Source organism: Cyprinus carpio, chromosome A15 (genome assembly GCF_018340385.1).
Source record: "Cyprinus carpio isolate SPL01 chromosome A15, ASM1834038v1, whole genome shotgun sequence".
NCBI lineage: Eukaryota > Metazoa > Chordata > Actinopteri > Cypriniformes > Cyprinidae > Cyprinus > Cyprinus carpio.
Window position 1 is genome coordinate 3604794 of NC_056586.1, and position 15894 is coordinate 3620687.

The following is a 15894-nucleotide window of genomic DNA, read 5'->3' on the forward strand; positions in this document are numbered from 1 at the left end:
TTTTAAAAAGGGTTATTGTAAGATCTTTTAACATTAAAGTGGTTCCTGGAAGATCTCACTTGTAAAAGCCAGCATCTGAAAGAACCCAGAGATTCATGTGACAAAAATGAAATATGACTGATTATTATTATTATTATTAATATTTAGTTTATTGGAATGTGATGGAACGTAATGACTTTTGTGGCACTTGCCATGTGAAAACAAAAACACTTGTATGATTAGGAAAGACTAAATGGTTGTAAAAATTGTCACACTTGTTCTGTTCAGAATTGGCCATCATAACAAATAAATAAATAAAAATAAAATAACACAAGGACAATAATAAGGACATACAAAATCTACAAACCAGCCACAGTATATCTAACTAACATGTTACAATTATTTCTGAAAACACTGTTCTCAGCGATAGGGAATATATACATATACAGTCATCCAGTGGCTACACCATTATTATAAATTATTTTATTTATTTGTTTCCTCCAGATTGCACTTTTATTTGTTGGATTTTAAATAAATTTGCTGTATAACTTAAATACTGCAATAACTAAAAATAGTTTTATTGAAATAGGCTAAATGTTAAATCATTTCAAGGTGGATAGTTTCCTCTGAAACTTTAAAGCAAACATTAAAAATATTATTGAACTAAATATGACTCAACACATTCATTTAATTAAAAATATGCCAATTATAACAATCAGTACAAGAGTAATATTTAGAATTTTTGATTTCCCTAATGAAATAAGTTTAAATTATTCAGAAATAATTGTTCAGCTGTCGTCAAGAGGAAAATGCGTGAGGGTTGGTGTCCTCGCGCTCCTGCTGTTTGCTCACGCGCGTGTAAGAGCGATTTCAAATACAAAGAAGGTAACGGCTCTTTCCTCAAAGAAACAACCGCTGCGCAAGGTGAGTAAAGAGTCCAAAATAAATACACAGATTTACTATTTGTACACTAATTCCTAGACTGACACGCTTAACTGAATGTTTTTATTTTAAAATGTTTGTTTTAACTATTAATTTAATAGTCGCGATGCTAACGAATCTAATGAACTTTGTGGGACGAAATGGAGACTACAGTCACAAGGTCACAAACAATAATATTTAGTTAGGTTTACTCATTATGTTCACTTTTAGTCATTGTAACTCTCATCGTTTACTTTTCTAAATCATTTGTTGTCGTTTACGTTTGTTAAATGGTGACACATCCATGTTACATGTAACGTAGACTATCTAGTAAGCATATTTTTCGAGTCATTACACATAACTTACATAAAACTGTTTCTTATTTAATTTTCTCTCCTCAGAACATCCAGTATACATGCGTTCTCTTAAAATATCAGAGGGTTCACAGAGCAGCACTATGTAAGTATTTATTTATTAGGTTTTTTTTTTTTTTATAACTAAAATAGTGTTTCAGGTTGGCCTAATCCAAAATTATATATGACTGTATACACTGTTACACATTAAAGAACTGAAATTAGATAATGGTGCCTCGAAGCACCCAAGGTGGTTCCTGGCCATTCTTAATAAAAGGGTTCCTCCAGGCACTGTTAAAAGTTCCTCAGAGAACAACCCTTTTTAGAACGGTGCCTAGAGGCTCTGCAGAGGGTTCCGCCGGTGTGGCAAAGTGAAAAAACAAAAACAAAAGGTGCCTCCAGGAACCTTTAGTTTTTACAGTGTTCCTTTCAATGTTGCCTAAGGTTTTTTTATGCATAATAGTATCCCTAGAATGTAATCAAACAGTTTAGCTGGGTTAAGATATCTTAAAATTTATTTATATTTTTACAGAGTTTAAAATAGCTGAGCTGAGATATAAAGTTTTTAGTGCAGAAATGTGTTAATTCAGTTTACACATTATTCAAACAAAAAAAATTCAACTGTGAAGCAATCACACTTCAAATGAGCACCCCGGAGTCTGCACACTTCAGTTTGGGACACAGCTTGCATTCAACTTTGAAGCAAATCGCACTTCAAATGAGCACCCCGGAGTCATTTAATAAAATATCCCGGAATTGTACTTTTGGTATACTAAACTGGTATACTTAAAGTAAACTAATTTGGAACAACTGTTTTTGTACCTAATGCACTTTAATTGTGCGGAAGAAGTGCTGAGGTCCAACTGAAGATACACTGAAGTATATTTGATTGTGCTAAAGTGGAACTATTGTAAGTATACTTCAGTTACACTTTTAAAGGCTTTTAAAGACCAATATTATTCAGAGATAACACAATCCTCATCAATAGTGACACTAAAACACATTTATGCTTAATATTAAGAAATGTGCATTGTGGTTTAAATATTTTTATTATTAGAAATTTTAGCAGATAGTCACTTGTAATTACACTTTTTAAATACAAACATATATAACTTACAATTTAACAAATAAAACTTTTTTAATATAAAACATATATAACTTAATGATTGAAAAAAAAAAAAAATAAATAAATACCCCCCCCACCCCACCACCCAACCAAAAACTTGACCCATAAGTGCTATCCAGTGGTAAAAGTAGGTACTGAAGGCATAATCAACATATTAATCACAAGATTGTAGAAAGGAAATAAAAGGGGATTATTTTTCAAATAACAGAATCTTGTCCATCATGGTATAACTGATTCTTTCCAAATGTCGTGTACTCGTCAACTCTGTCAGCCACAAATTAAGAGTTGGAACCTCTTTTTTCTTCCAAAACAAAAGGATATGTTTTTGGCAGAGATCAATATGAAATAAACTGTTGTTGTACCCGTGTAAGTCTCAAAAATTCTTCGGAAACTCCAAATATAATTAATATAGGATTTGGTTCAATAGGAATGTCCAATATACCTGAAAAAAAACTTGGAATATTTTGTTCCAGAAACTCTGTAATTTTTATATCAGTAAGTCCTGAGTGATATGTCAGTAAATAGGTTAATAGATTTGAACTTTACTTGGAACGGTTTGAGTTACTGTGACTTGTCAGGTTTTACAGTGTGTATGAAATAAATGTATTACTTTTTTAATGAGGAAGTCAATCATGAATAAAGGTTTGAGTTCACACACACACACACACACACACTAACACTCACACAGAGAGAGAGAGAGAGAGAGAGAGAGAGAGAGAGAGAGAGACAGAACAGCCAGTAAAGAGATTCATTTCTTGATTTAATGCAGTGGTTATTCCAAAAACATGAGTTTTACAGTAAGCATATATACTGTCTGAGCTGGTGAATGAGATTCTGAGAGATTTCAGGATGAAGCTGAAGTTTTCACACCATTACAACAGTTTAATCATTATCAGACTGACGTTTCTTCTTTAAAAAAATTTAATTGTTAAATACACACAGAACATGTCTTCTCAGCCTTGACTTATGAGTACATATATATAAAGAAAGAAAATAGAAAGAAAATTATATATATTTTTTCTGAATTTATTGCTTTTCTGAACTACTGTACCAATTTTTTTTTAAACTATATTTAACTAAAATTTGACTAGAACAAAAGAGGCACCAAAAGCCACGGCTGTGTCATGAGGGAATATTACTATATATATTACAGACAAAGATATGCTAAAGGACTGAGGCAGATTCAATTCAATACATGAGTTTTATTGCAATTTTTTTTTACAATTAGCCCAGTGAGCAAATACATTACTTATAATAAATCATTCAGCTGTTTTTCCTCTCATTCTGCAGCATCTGAAGATCAGCATGACTGTCACTAACAGATATGGACAAGCTGCCAGCACAGAACTGAGTATGCTGAGGACAGAGATCTGAGATTCTGAATGAAACACTGAAAAAGAGACACAGAAGCATTTTATCATGCACTGTATCTGAACAAGAACATATGAAGAAATAAATCAGCTCATACATACAGCAGTGTTCATCTGAGACTCCTCTGACTGAGATCCAGCTCTTGGGTGACTCTCCTCTCGTTGGGTGTTTGCAGTAGTAGAAACCCTCGTGTGACTTTGAGACAGTGGTGATGGTCGTCTCTGTAGTTTGATTCTGGATGAGTGATCCATCTTTATAGAAATCAGCTCTGAGGTTTGCTGGGGTTGTATGTTGATATAAACAGCGCAGAATCAGATGATCTCCTTCAGTCACAGGATGAACAGGACTCTCCAGAATCACACCAGCTACAGAAACAGAGCAAACATGTACTGATCACATAAATAGATTATTTAAATAATTACATTTTTGGTATTGCTTCTTCATTGAGTGTTTTTTGTCCACTGATGATTGAACAACCCGCTTCCTGAATTTATTGTAAACTGACAGTGAAATGATTAAATAGAGAAACACAGACTCACAGTGTACAGTGATATTAACAGGATGATGTTTCTCTCCAGATTCAGACTCACACCAGTACACTCCAGTGTCTGATGTGATGGTGGAGCTGAATGTACATGTAGATCCTGTTTGTGATCCTCGACGTAATGATGAACAATCTTCCAGCCGTCCACCGTCTGTGTATCTTCTCACTCTCCATCCAGTAGAGTTACTCTGGTCCTCACAGCTCAGAGAGAGAGAGGCAGATGTGAAGTGTTGAGTTCTGCTGGGACTGACGATCAGAGAGACTGGAGGACAAACACCTGAGAAGACAATTACTGCTTCAGAGTTTCAGATTTGAGTATAGAAATTGTCTTTATTAAGTTGTGTTTGAACTCACCAGAGACCCATAGCAGCTGTGTGTTGCTGTGCTGTGTTTTATAGACTGGTTTCTCTCTCTCTGCTCTGCACGCATAAACTCCTGTGTGCTTCAGAGCAGCAGAACTGACAGTGTAGTTTCCTCCTGCTCCTCTGCTGCTGTCTGACAGCAGATCATAATGATCTGTAAACCAGAGAATGTATATTAAATGGTATTCTGGGCTTGAATAAAATCAGTTAATCAGATGCGCCACATGAAGCACATTATAACGTACCTGGTGAGACAGTTAAAGTAAACCAGCTGAATGTCCAGCCTGTAGAGAAGCTGTGAACCTCACAGATCAGAGTCACTGGATCTCCTTCAGTCAACCAGTTCTGTGGAGAAACACTTAAAACTGCTCTGGGAGCTGAAATAGAGAAATCAGTCATTAATAACATGTTAAATGTGTGTTTGTGTGTGTATGAAGAGATGATGAAGCTCACCTGATACTCTCAGTGTAACTGCATCACTCATTTGTGACCAGCGTGATCCTTTAAATCCTCTACAGGTGTATTTACCTGCGTCAGACTCAGTAACAGACCTGAGTGTGTGTTCCTGTTGATCACTGAAAACACTGGTTGAATCTTCTTTATACCAGCTGTAGCTCCAGCTAGTGACTCCTTCACTATATATGTCACATCTGAGAGTGACTGTGTCTCCTCTGAACACATGTTGAGCAGGTTTAATGGTTACTGTGGGTTTTGGTCTTTCTGTAAAATGACAACAATTCACAATGAAATAATGTAATAATTTAATACATACAGATAATAAAATGTGTACTATGATACTTGCTGTATATTGTCACTAGTACTGGTTCACTGTAATCGGTGTAATATCTTCTTCTTCGTGCTCTGCACTTGTACTCTCCTCCATCAGAGACTTTCACAAGATTGATTGTTTTAGTTGCAGCTTCAGTAGATTCAGGGTTTGAGTCTTTACTCCAGAGAAACTCCCATCCATTCTGTGACTGAATCACCGCACATCTCAGAGTAACTGAGTCTCCAGTGAACACTGAACTCTGTGGCTCAACAGTCAGAGTTGCTTTAGGAAGATCTGTCAATATAAAGTTAGTGTGATCATGAGTTATGAAGGGTTTTCAGCAGAAGATCTTGTGTTCTTATTAGTAAATTGTTAGTGCATCATGATTTCAAAGAAAATGTAAGAAATAAAGCTACAAGCAGCAATTACAGGAGCAAGTTTGGTGATCATTTCCTCAGTGCAATGCAAAGAGTTCAAGGACAACAAATGTGCAAAGACCATCCTAGACGGGTTTCTAACACAATCTTTAGGTTAATAGCCCAATGTTTGACCTTCTGTGCCACACCACCTACATCTATAGCAGCAGTCAAAGAAACATGTTACCAAAGTTTTGCTTATGTGGTGGTCACAAAAATATAAAATATATTAGTAAATAATAGGTGAAATGTTATGTGTAAAGGAAATACTACATCGTTCCTTATAGTTAGAAGTTAAGAAATATGAACGTATGGAAATTGTCAGCTCACTGTGTCAAGTTTTCAGCAGAAGATCACTGGTAAATTTTTAGTGTGTTTTTTACATTGATGATTGATGTTCCCTGCTCAATCGATCGGTGTTTGATTGTTTTTTTCCCTTTGGGAGTGTTCGCCTGTTTGGGGAGGGGGCGCGCGCGCTGCTCAAACATTTTGTTTTGTTTGATTTGTTTATTTTTGTAATCGTTTAGAATTTAAATTAATTGATTTTTATTAGATTTGTTTAGATTATTTTTTTGTTATTTTATTTGTTTTGTGTGGATTTTTTTTTTTTTTTTGATTGAAGCAACCTAATCTCACCGTGATGACTGCAGGATATGTCTTAGAATGTATCCTTCCTATGATACGAAGCTTTGTTTGTTTAACCCCTTAACTGTCACCGTCCCACCTCTTTTTTGTGTTGTCCTTTTTCTCTATAAAATATTAAATTTAAATTTTTTTAGTAATCTATCATTTGAAAGCTTAGAAGATAGTTGTGCCCAAGATTCATCCTGTGAAAACCATTTTGAAATTGGACATTGCGTTACCATGGAAATTGTACTTTAAAATCTCATGGCGGTCTCCTCCCCCTTAGTGGGCAGTGTCAAGTGTCATATTACAAAATGCATTTACGGTCTTTTAGAATCAAAACTTTTTATAATCTTGGCAACAAACATATCATTGGAAAGGTATGAGTCTCAGGATTCCATATTTTGCTGGTTATTTTGAGTATTGAAGTAAAATTGACAGAGAAATCTAGAGAAAAATTCATTAAACAAAATTCAAAGGAGTTTTGGTGGCCCCCAGTGGCTGTTTGTGGTATGACGCCCTAAATAAAATCTCACAGGAACCTCAATTTTTTTCATATCAACTTCAAATTTGGAACATAACTTATTTAGACACAAGGCTTTAATTTTCACATATACCAATTTTAGAGTAAAACCTGTTATATAAAATAAATTTATAATAAATAAGGTCAAACCAAATAATAAAATAAAAATAATATAGCGTTACTATAAAAATCTCAGGCGGTTCTCCCCCTTAGGGGCACACAGTTAGTTGAGAAAAGATAGGAAGTGGGTAGTGTATGTAACCAAAATGCATTTTACTTTTTTTTACAGTACATTTAAACTTCTATAACTTTTTGATACTTTTACATTTTTGAAAAAAAAAAAAATCAACTTTGCCAAAATCTGCTAATTTTCTTCTTTAAAAAGAGATCAACCTTATGTCTATATTCCAAAGTGTTCATAAAATACAACAATTTAAGTTTTGTTATTGTTTTCTTCTTTAAAAAGAGACCAACCTTATGTCTATATTTTAAGGGGTTAAAAAAATTGAAACGGTTTTCCCCGAAAAAAATGACGATACAAAATTTTGTCAGCTTTGCCCGTGAAATTAGTCATGAACCCAGCTCAGCCAAAGAGTATAGAAGCCAAGAGGCGAAACTCAATAGAACGCATAGCAACAGTTGCCCCCTTGACGTGACGGCGCGGCCGCCATTATGGACTGAAAACTGAAGCAAAACGCAGCGAAATAATGGGAGTCAATGGCACTGAAAAACTTAACATAACAAAAACTTAACTTAGTCAAATGGGGGGTGACGTTAAAGGGGTAAATCTTGGCAATTTTTTCTGGCCGTCATATCTCATATGAAAACAATTTAAAATACATTAATGAGGATGACCGACGTTAAATGACAGAAAATATACGTCTATGTGTCGGTTATGCATGGCCTAATTACCCTTAGGAAAATAGTATTTTGGGACAAAATATTACTATAGAAGTACTATAAGACTACTATAGAAATACTATAGCGGCTCTAGGATATAATACAGGTATTACAGAACATAACATACTTCTGTGATGTTCTGTAATACCTCTATAATATTTTTAAGCTGCTATAGTATTTCTATAGTAGTCTTATTGTACTTCTGTAGTATGTCCCAAATTACTATAGGCCTAGTATTCCTGTAAGATTACTATAATATTTTGTCCCAAAATACTATAAGATTCCTATAGTACTTTTTCGTAAGGGTATGTCCCCCACTGAATCGGCTTCATTAGCCTACCACTTACGGTTTGCAAAGATACAATTATAAAATTACTGCAAACCTTTAATCTATCAATATTTATGTTCTATTATGCATTTTCCTTGTTATATGAGTAACAGAAATTCATGAAATAATATATATAGGCAGACACACACAGTAATAAGATTTATTCAAATGTTGATTTTGACATTAGTGAACATCACCATATATTATATGATTTGGAAAAATAAATAAATAAATAAATAAATAAAATTATAAATGAGCATTTCTAAAGAGTTCATCTTTTACATAGAATTTCACAAAAATATTAATAACTTGTTTTTCAACATCTTCAGTGAAAGTGCACACAGTGAAGTTTCAATGGCAAGAACAAAAACAATCTGTGAATGTCCTATTACAGACGGAAAGTACACAAAAAAAAGATGTGCAATCTAGCAAGTGCACACATGAACTATAAACAGTACTAAAATGGAAGTGGTGCCATAAGATCTCAGTAATTAATCAGACACCACCATCTATTGTGTGTGCATTTGTGTATGAGAAGTTTGTTTGTATTTTTTTTCTTTTTGTGAGAGAAGAGGCATTGACATAGAATGGAAGCATTAGTCAAAAAGGTGTATAATCTAGCAAATGCACACATGAACAAAAAAGAACTCTGATCATCTTTCGGAAACTAGTGTACTACTAGCCAGCTACTAGCCAGTTCAAGTTTTGTATAGATTTCTATACAAAATTATAGCAAACTGGCGCTAACGATTTCAGCAGCTTTCAGTCCATAATGGCGGCCGCGCCTCTGCAGCGCCATCTACAGACTGTTACCCATAACACAACAGAGTTTCGCCTCTTGGGCTTCTATACTCTTTGGCTCAGCAGGGACATGCGTTTATCGCATGAACTAAATAAGACATGAAGTGTCTAAAATAAATGTGCACAGTTCAGCTGAATGATGAAGTTTACTTTGACTGTATACTTTGCACAATATTAACAAACTGTACACTGAAAGGCTAATAACTGATAGAGCTCATGGTTTATTTGTTAATCAGATGCGCTCTCGGCCACTGATGCTCGTGACGTGTTCTTTTATAATTATCATTGGCTGATAGAAATGTTTTAAAAAATAGTATTTTAGATGGTAATAAGATCAAGACCCTGAATGACGTCATGATCTATTCTGTCATTAAGAGATAGTATTTTTGTTCTTAATAATTTCAAGGTAAAATAACCTCTGAATCTGTGGACAAGCCAGTTCCACCGTAAAATAACCTCTGAATCGAGGGAGTCAGGGAGTCGCTTTTGGTGAATTGTGCTTCTGAAACGGAAGGCTACATCCTAAAATCAAATGATCAGTACCAACTAGTTTCCTTTCTGTTTATTTTCGTGAATTTAAATGTGTGCAGCCTTTGTAGGATGTAGCCTTCCGTTTGAGAGACTCCCATAGATAAGCCTCGTTGAACTGAAAAAGACTCTGAATGAGGAGTCGATTCCCCTTGCTGGAATCGATTCCATCCTTTGAAATCGACTCTCGATTCCCAACGCCTCGGAATCGAGGAATCGATTCTTTTTGGAATCGATGCCCAGCCCTACAAACAATACACAGACTCTGATGATTGAAGCAGCAGCGGCTCCGTGTCCTGTGTATTATTTATACTTTTATCTCCCCTCATCAGGTATGGTACACATTAATGTTATAAGAATATGTTCTTGACATGTCAGAGAGTTATGACTAATGTAAATGAGAGTTTAAGGTGTTTAATGAGTTGTGTAAAAGTTCGCTTCAAGTTACGTCTGTGTGTCGCGTGTGCTAGTTATGCATTTCATGCTAATGATGGAGACCATGCGGTCTCAGGGATGACGCGATATTAGAGTGAATCCACCTGTATTTTTTGTTTTGTTTAAATAATGTGATTATTACAATTGTAAGTTTTGCTGATATATGAACACATTGTCAGGGTTCATTTAAATGTAAAACACAGGAAGAGTGGAAAATGTCACGTGTATATTATATGTTAGAAATTAGTATTTTATAGTGTTTAATTTGTGAACACAGTAGTCAATGAAAGACTGTATATATGTACTACTTTTTTCTATATTGTGACTTCTCTTGAAGTGATGCTCTGTCATTTATTGACATATAGATGTATTTGAACTGTTTTAAATGGTTAAAAAACAATACACAGACTCTGATGATTGAAGCAGCAGCAGCTCCGTGTCCTGTGCATCATTTATACTTTTATCTCCCCTCACTCAGGCAGTGAGGGTACTACATTTACAGCAGTTTACAATAAAACTCAAAATGGCAAAGAGGTCAACAATAGAAAAACTGGTATTAGTTCTGAAAGCTTATTTAAACAGAAGTGTTGCAGAGATACATCATGACTACTTTGTTAGAGTGTCATTTGGTAATGTTGAACAATCAAAAAAACATTTAGTGATACCTGGTTTGATTATCATATTGTCATTTGGTAATGTTGAACAATCAAAAAAAAACAAAAACAGTTGACAAAATATTTTGTCTGATGATCAAGACTGCAGAAACTGAAATTATCTTTCAGGATATTATGAAATTATGATCAGGATATGAATTCTTTTTTTAGCCAAAGGATTCAAAGTTTGGTTTTTAACCACTTAAGAAATGATTAAAACAGCTCTGGGATCTGAAATAGAGAAATCACTCATTAATAACATGTTAAATGGATTTATGGTTTGTTTTTTAGAGACGTAAGAAATGATTAAAACAGCTCTGGGATCGCATCACTCATTTCTGACCAGCGTGATCCTTCTGTCTCTGATCCTCTACAGGTGTATTTACCTGCGTCAGACTCAGTAACAGACCTGAGTGTGTGTTCCTGTTGATCACTGAAAACACTGGTTGAACCTTCTTTATACCACCTGTAGCGCCCGCTAGTGACTCCTTCACTATATATGTCACATCTGAGAGTGACTGTCTCTTCTCTGAACACATGTTGAGCAGGTTTAATGGTTACTGTGGGTTTTGGTCTTTCTGTGCAATGACAACAATTCACAATGAAATAATGTAATAATATAATAATAGAAATAATCAAATGAGCTGTTTTACTGGATAAACACAGTTAAAAACACACATGCAGGTTAAACAGATTAGACTGAAATGTTGTCTTTAGCTGTTATCTTCACTTATATAGTGTCTTATGAATTATTTGAGGAAATATATCCGCTGTGTTTTGGCACTGCTATTGGTTCAATGTAATTTCTTCCTGTAGTCACAACACACAAATAACTTGTTAAAGAGGTGTATTTAAAATCATTATAAAAACAATGTTTTTCACAGCTAGTTTGTAACAGTGTAGAATCACTCAACGGAATATGTGATGAAATTCACTCACCTTCAGTGTGTGCAGAGTGGATGCTTGAAATCAGCACTAAAAACACAGAGAAAAACTCACTAGAATGTGAACATGGAGCTGATATTGTGTATTTTACATTAGCCACATAAAGGTAGACTATATTCTTCCTTTGCTGCTAAGACACCATCATTTTACTCTCACGTTTCTCAGCCTCACAATATAGTTTTGTGTCAATATCTAAATAAAATATGCTGTTTTATGTCATATGCCATTTAAGAAAATGTATTATAAAATTTTATTTTCACTTTATATTTATGTTTAAATATTATTTGTTTTGTTTTATTTAATCAGTTAATTATTAATAAATGTGTAATTTGTATCCGTCATGTGGTAATGAATTGGACAGCAATACGCCGTTAGTAATGGAGCGGGTCAGACACAGTTTTTTAATACTTCAAATGTGTTGTTTTGTGGAAAGGTCCTTTTTTTGTTGAATGAATGAATTTAATTTTTGTATAATTTGTATCTTCATTTTAATTGTTGTTTTGTTGAGCAATTATTGAATAAAATAAATAAGAACAGGAAAAGGAACGCATCGTGGAATGAAGTTCGTGACCAAATGCAAACCCACTCCATGCTTCTGCAGCCTGGAGAAAAGGCCAGAACATAAATCGATATTTAGCTTAATTCATTTCTTTTTTTTTTCCCCATCATCGTAGCAGAGAGACAGTTTGATCACAAGCAGAGTAAAAAGAGAACTGTGTACTAGTGAACATCTAGTTAAAGCATGTGTGCAAAACAAGCCAACAGAACTGATTCAACAAACACTATTAAAAAGCACAACAACAGACTGACCAAAACACAACAGAGTGCATTTCTCTTTCACATCCAGAACTCACTGCACACTTACTCCCTCAAGCTCATTTTTACTTATATTTCATGGAAGGACAGGATTTGAAAGTCTGAGAGCAGCATGAAAATAATCCAGGAACACTAAATTACTTGATCCTGTTCACAATATAAAAACAATTAAAATCCACTGAAATACATCAAGAGAAAGCAGTACTTACGGAGCACAAGATGAAGCTGACTGAGCTCCATACTGACCGAATAATGACAGACGGTTAAAGACTCAAGACTTCCTGATACCTACAGTCAACATAATGACTCATTAAAGACATACAAATACACCTCAGGTGTTAGAGAAAAAAAAATTAAGAATGTTAATAATCTTGTAATATTTTCAGATAATATCACACTGACTAACATGCAAGTTTTTGACAGAAATGTTGTCATGATTCAGTATCAAACTGAACAGCAACAATCTGCCTTTATGAGAAGTAATATTCTTGTATGAACAAGGAAAATGAAACAATACTTTGACAGATCTTTATAATATGGTATTATCTGTATTTATAACTTACCTAATTTTATGGAAGTAAAGAAGCAGAAACTAGTGATCAGCTGGTGCTCTCACACTGGTTAATGTCACCGGGTTCAAATAGAACAAACCAAACCACAAAAATTAGCTCATGTCCCATCTGTTTCTATTCTATCACACCTCTGACACTGATGGTGTTGAGTTTGGCTCTGATATATTTGCACCTCTGAACACAGAATCATATTCATACACCAAGACAAGGGATTTAATGATTCTTATGTCCGTTCCAACAACAAAGACTCAGTAATGGATATACAAAAGTGCAATACAACATGACAATAGTCCATGTGCAGCATGTTGTCTTTCTTGGTTCAGTACCTAAAATCTAGTAAAGGATCCATTAACCTTCTATCTAAAGATGTTTAATGGCTTTTAACATATTAAGAGCCATGAAAACACCAGACTCATAAGAGCCATTTGTTCTGTTCTTATATTTCATTAGTGTAACATATCTGTTAGTTGCTTAACTACTCTTTTTACTCTGGTTAAGTGTAAACACTTCAAGTAACACATGTAATCAAAGATCAACAGTTGACTGGAATTATGAACTATTGCACACATAATTAGCTCAAACAGACACATTCATGCAGCACACTGCCATCATCAGTGCACAGTCACACAGTAGGGTCACGGCAGTAACTGACAATTTAAGGAAATTACTTTCAGACTCATTTTAAAGAACATTTTAAATAATATTTTTTTTGGAATTAATTAAATAGTATAAATAAATTCATGATAGATATTGTTGACTTGGTGTGACTTGACTTCAAACATGGGGTGCACAAAGTATTTGTCTGGGATTATAATATCATTTAATGGATAAATATAATTTTTGTGAAGAAAATTGTAAGAAAAGACATTAATCAATGGACATGGCATGTACCCTAAATTGTAGAGACTGAATGTGAAAGAGGAAGTACTGTATAGAAAAATAAAACAGTGTGAAGAGAAGCTGACATCAGTGGGTTTCAGATCTGGTTTTATTCTTGCTTCATGCAAAATAACATAGAATAACTAATCAGTGTTGCTTTCAAAGCATCAGTATTACTATTGATCATACATGTGGTTCATGTTTTTTCAGTGTTGCTTGCAAAACTTTATTACAGTTTTTTTCTCAATTGCAATATAAAAAGCATTACATTAGGCACGACTATTAACACTATTCTTGTGTTTCACATCTCTACACATATTATGCTCAGCTCTTAACACATGTCAATGTAACCAGCAGTTATCAGTTTTTGAAGAATGGTGAGTATTGTTTGTACACGCCTGTCAGAACCACAGGATGTGTAAAAATAATCATGTGTGAATACATTTGCTGCTGTGAAAAAAAAAAAAAAAAAAAAACGTTCAGGAATTGATTCAAACTTGATAGTATTCTTCGGTAGCACTTTATTTTACAGTACGTGTACTCCACTGTTACGTACATGGCAAATATCTTGTACCTACAGGCAAATGAGTTGTAACACAAGGTTTACCTGAAGCGTATGTACATGGTAACAAATAAGAAACACGGCTGTACTTAACAGTCGTGCATGCATGGTAATTATTTTGTACATACAGACGAGTGTGGGTACTTGCAAGTAGTGTCCGTACATGGTAACTAATTAAATACTTTACTGTACTTACTAATGTATATACATGGTAAATATGTAGTGCTTAGGGACAAGTGGATACAAACAGGCACATCCTTACAGTATCTGTATATGGTAACTAACAAGACACATAACTGTACATACTAATGATATGTACATGTAAATGTGTAGCACCTACAGAAAAATGTGGTATTATGTGGTAAAAAAGGGTAAAGAAATATGATTATATCTACACTGTACTTGCAAATTTGCTCTGGCTCCCTGTTTGTTTTAGAATTAAATATATTTTAATTTTTGTATATAAATCATTAAACAACCAGGCACCTTTGTACCTCACAAACCTCTTGATACCTTATAACCCCCCTAGAGATTTGTGCTAAGAACACTATAAACATCTGGTAGTGCCTAATTCGGCATCAGAAAGATTGAGATTGTGTAATAATTTGCCGCTACATATCAGATGCTAAATCTCTGTCAATGTTTAAGAAACTGCTGAAAGCTCACTTGGGGGTGGCAGCTTATGTGAGTTAAATTATATAGGAGATTATTTGTGATTGTTAGATTGGTCAATATGTGTGTGATACGAATATTTTCCTTGACATTTCATTTTGGGACACATGAGTTCCTAAAAATGATGCATGATTGGATACACTTAGTCTCAAATACTGTTCTGAAGTGTGGGTTTAGAGCATTAAGGGCACTGAACTTTTGCATTTTTAAGACCTGGGACCGTCTTGCACTCTCAAGTGGTCAAAACCACAAGTGTGGTACACTGGGAATGCTACTGTAAGGAACACTTATCTCCAGCCTCAAACTGAAACCTTGTGTGTTGAAGTGAAAGATTTTGCTGATAGCTTTGCGTTGGGATTATTCTTAGAGGGATACTTCACCCAAAAATGAAAATTCTGTCATTAATTACTCTCATGTCATTGTTCATCTTCAGAACAAAAATGAAGATATTTTTGATTAAATCCGAGAGCATTTCCGCCCCCCACTGAGAGCAGCGGAACTACCACATTCAAGATCCAGAACGGAAGGAAAAACATCATTAAAGTGAGATTAAACCACTGGAGTCACTTGGAGTACTGCGATGATGTTTTTCCTACCGTTCTGGACCTTGGTTTGGTTTGTTTTTTTATTTATATGGCACTACTAAAAGAACCCCAAGAGTGAACCCCACAGTGCTTTACATAAAAGCAAACAACCAAAACACCATCACACACATACTGACCAATCTAACAATCACAAATAATCTCCTACATAATTTAACTCACATAAGATGTCACCCCCAAGTGAGCTTTCAGGAGTTTCTTAAACATTGACAG

General features: G+C 34.6%; 1 protein-coding gene and 1 long non-coding RNA gene across 3 annotated transcripts; one reads left to right on the forward strand and one right to left on the reverse strand.

Annotated features, from left to right (window-relative positions):
- Window positions 1–830: 830 nt before the first annotated feature.
- On the forward strand, window positions 831–3747 carry LOC122147654. Its single transcript, XR_006161710.1, has 3 exons — window positions 831–903; window positions 1302–1359; window positions 3670–3747. It is a non-coding gene; the product is annotated as an uncharacterized LOC122147654 (long non-coding RNA).
- Window positions 3562–13000, reverse strand: LOC109045033 (leukocyte immunoglobulin-like receptor subfamily B member 1). 2 transcript variants are annotated; one of them, XM_042770777.1, is made up of 10 exons: window positions 12958–13000; window positions 12604–12682; window positions 11573–11608; window positions 10977–11211; window positions 5110–5147; window positions 4902–5033; window positions 4649–4810; window positions 4290–4571; window positions 3852–4115; window positions 3562–3769 (listed from the first exon to the last, which is right to left on the reverse strand). In XM_042770777.1, exons 2-10 carry the CDS (start codon window positions 12632–12634, stop codon window positions 3639–3641), a joined length of 1311 nt encoding a protein of 436 aa, XP_042626711.1. In that variant the 5' UTR covers window positions 12635–12682; window positions 12958–13000; the 3' UTR covers window positions 3562–3638. The 2 variants fall into 2 exon arrangements, with proteins under 2 accessions (XP_042626711.1, XP_042626712.1); XM_042770778.1 differs by lacking the exons at window positions 10977–11211; window positions 12958–13000 and having other exon boundaries at window positions 5110–5376; window positions 12604–12680.
- Between the last annotated feature and the right edge of the window lie 2894 nt (window positions 13001–15894).

What these genes read in the sequence shown, in the direction of transcription:
- LOC109045033 (XM_042770777.1), bottom strand. Translation starts at nt 12,634, where the DNA reads ATGGAGCTCAGTCAGCTTCATCTTGTGCTCC. An exon ending in TCAGCTTCATCTTGTGCTCC is followed by an intron (nt 11,609 to 12,603) that starts GTAAGTACTGCT and finishes CTGTGTTTTTAG; the next exon opens with TGCTGATTTCAAGCATCCAC. An exon ending in AGTCTCAGATGAACACTGCT is followed by an intron (nt 3,770 to 3,851) that starts GTATGTATGAGC and finishes TCTCTTTTTCAG; the next exon opens with TGTTTCATTCAGAATCTCAG.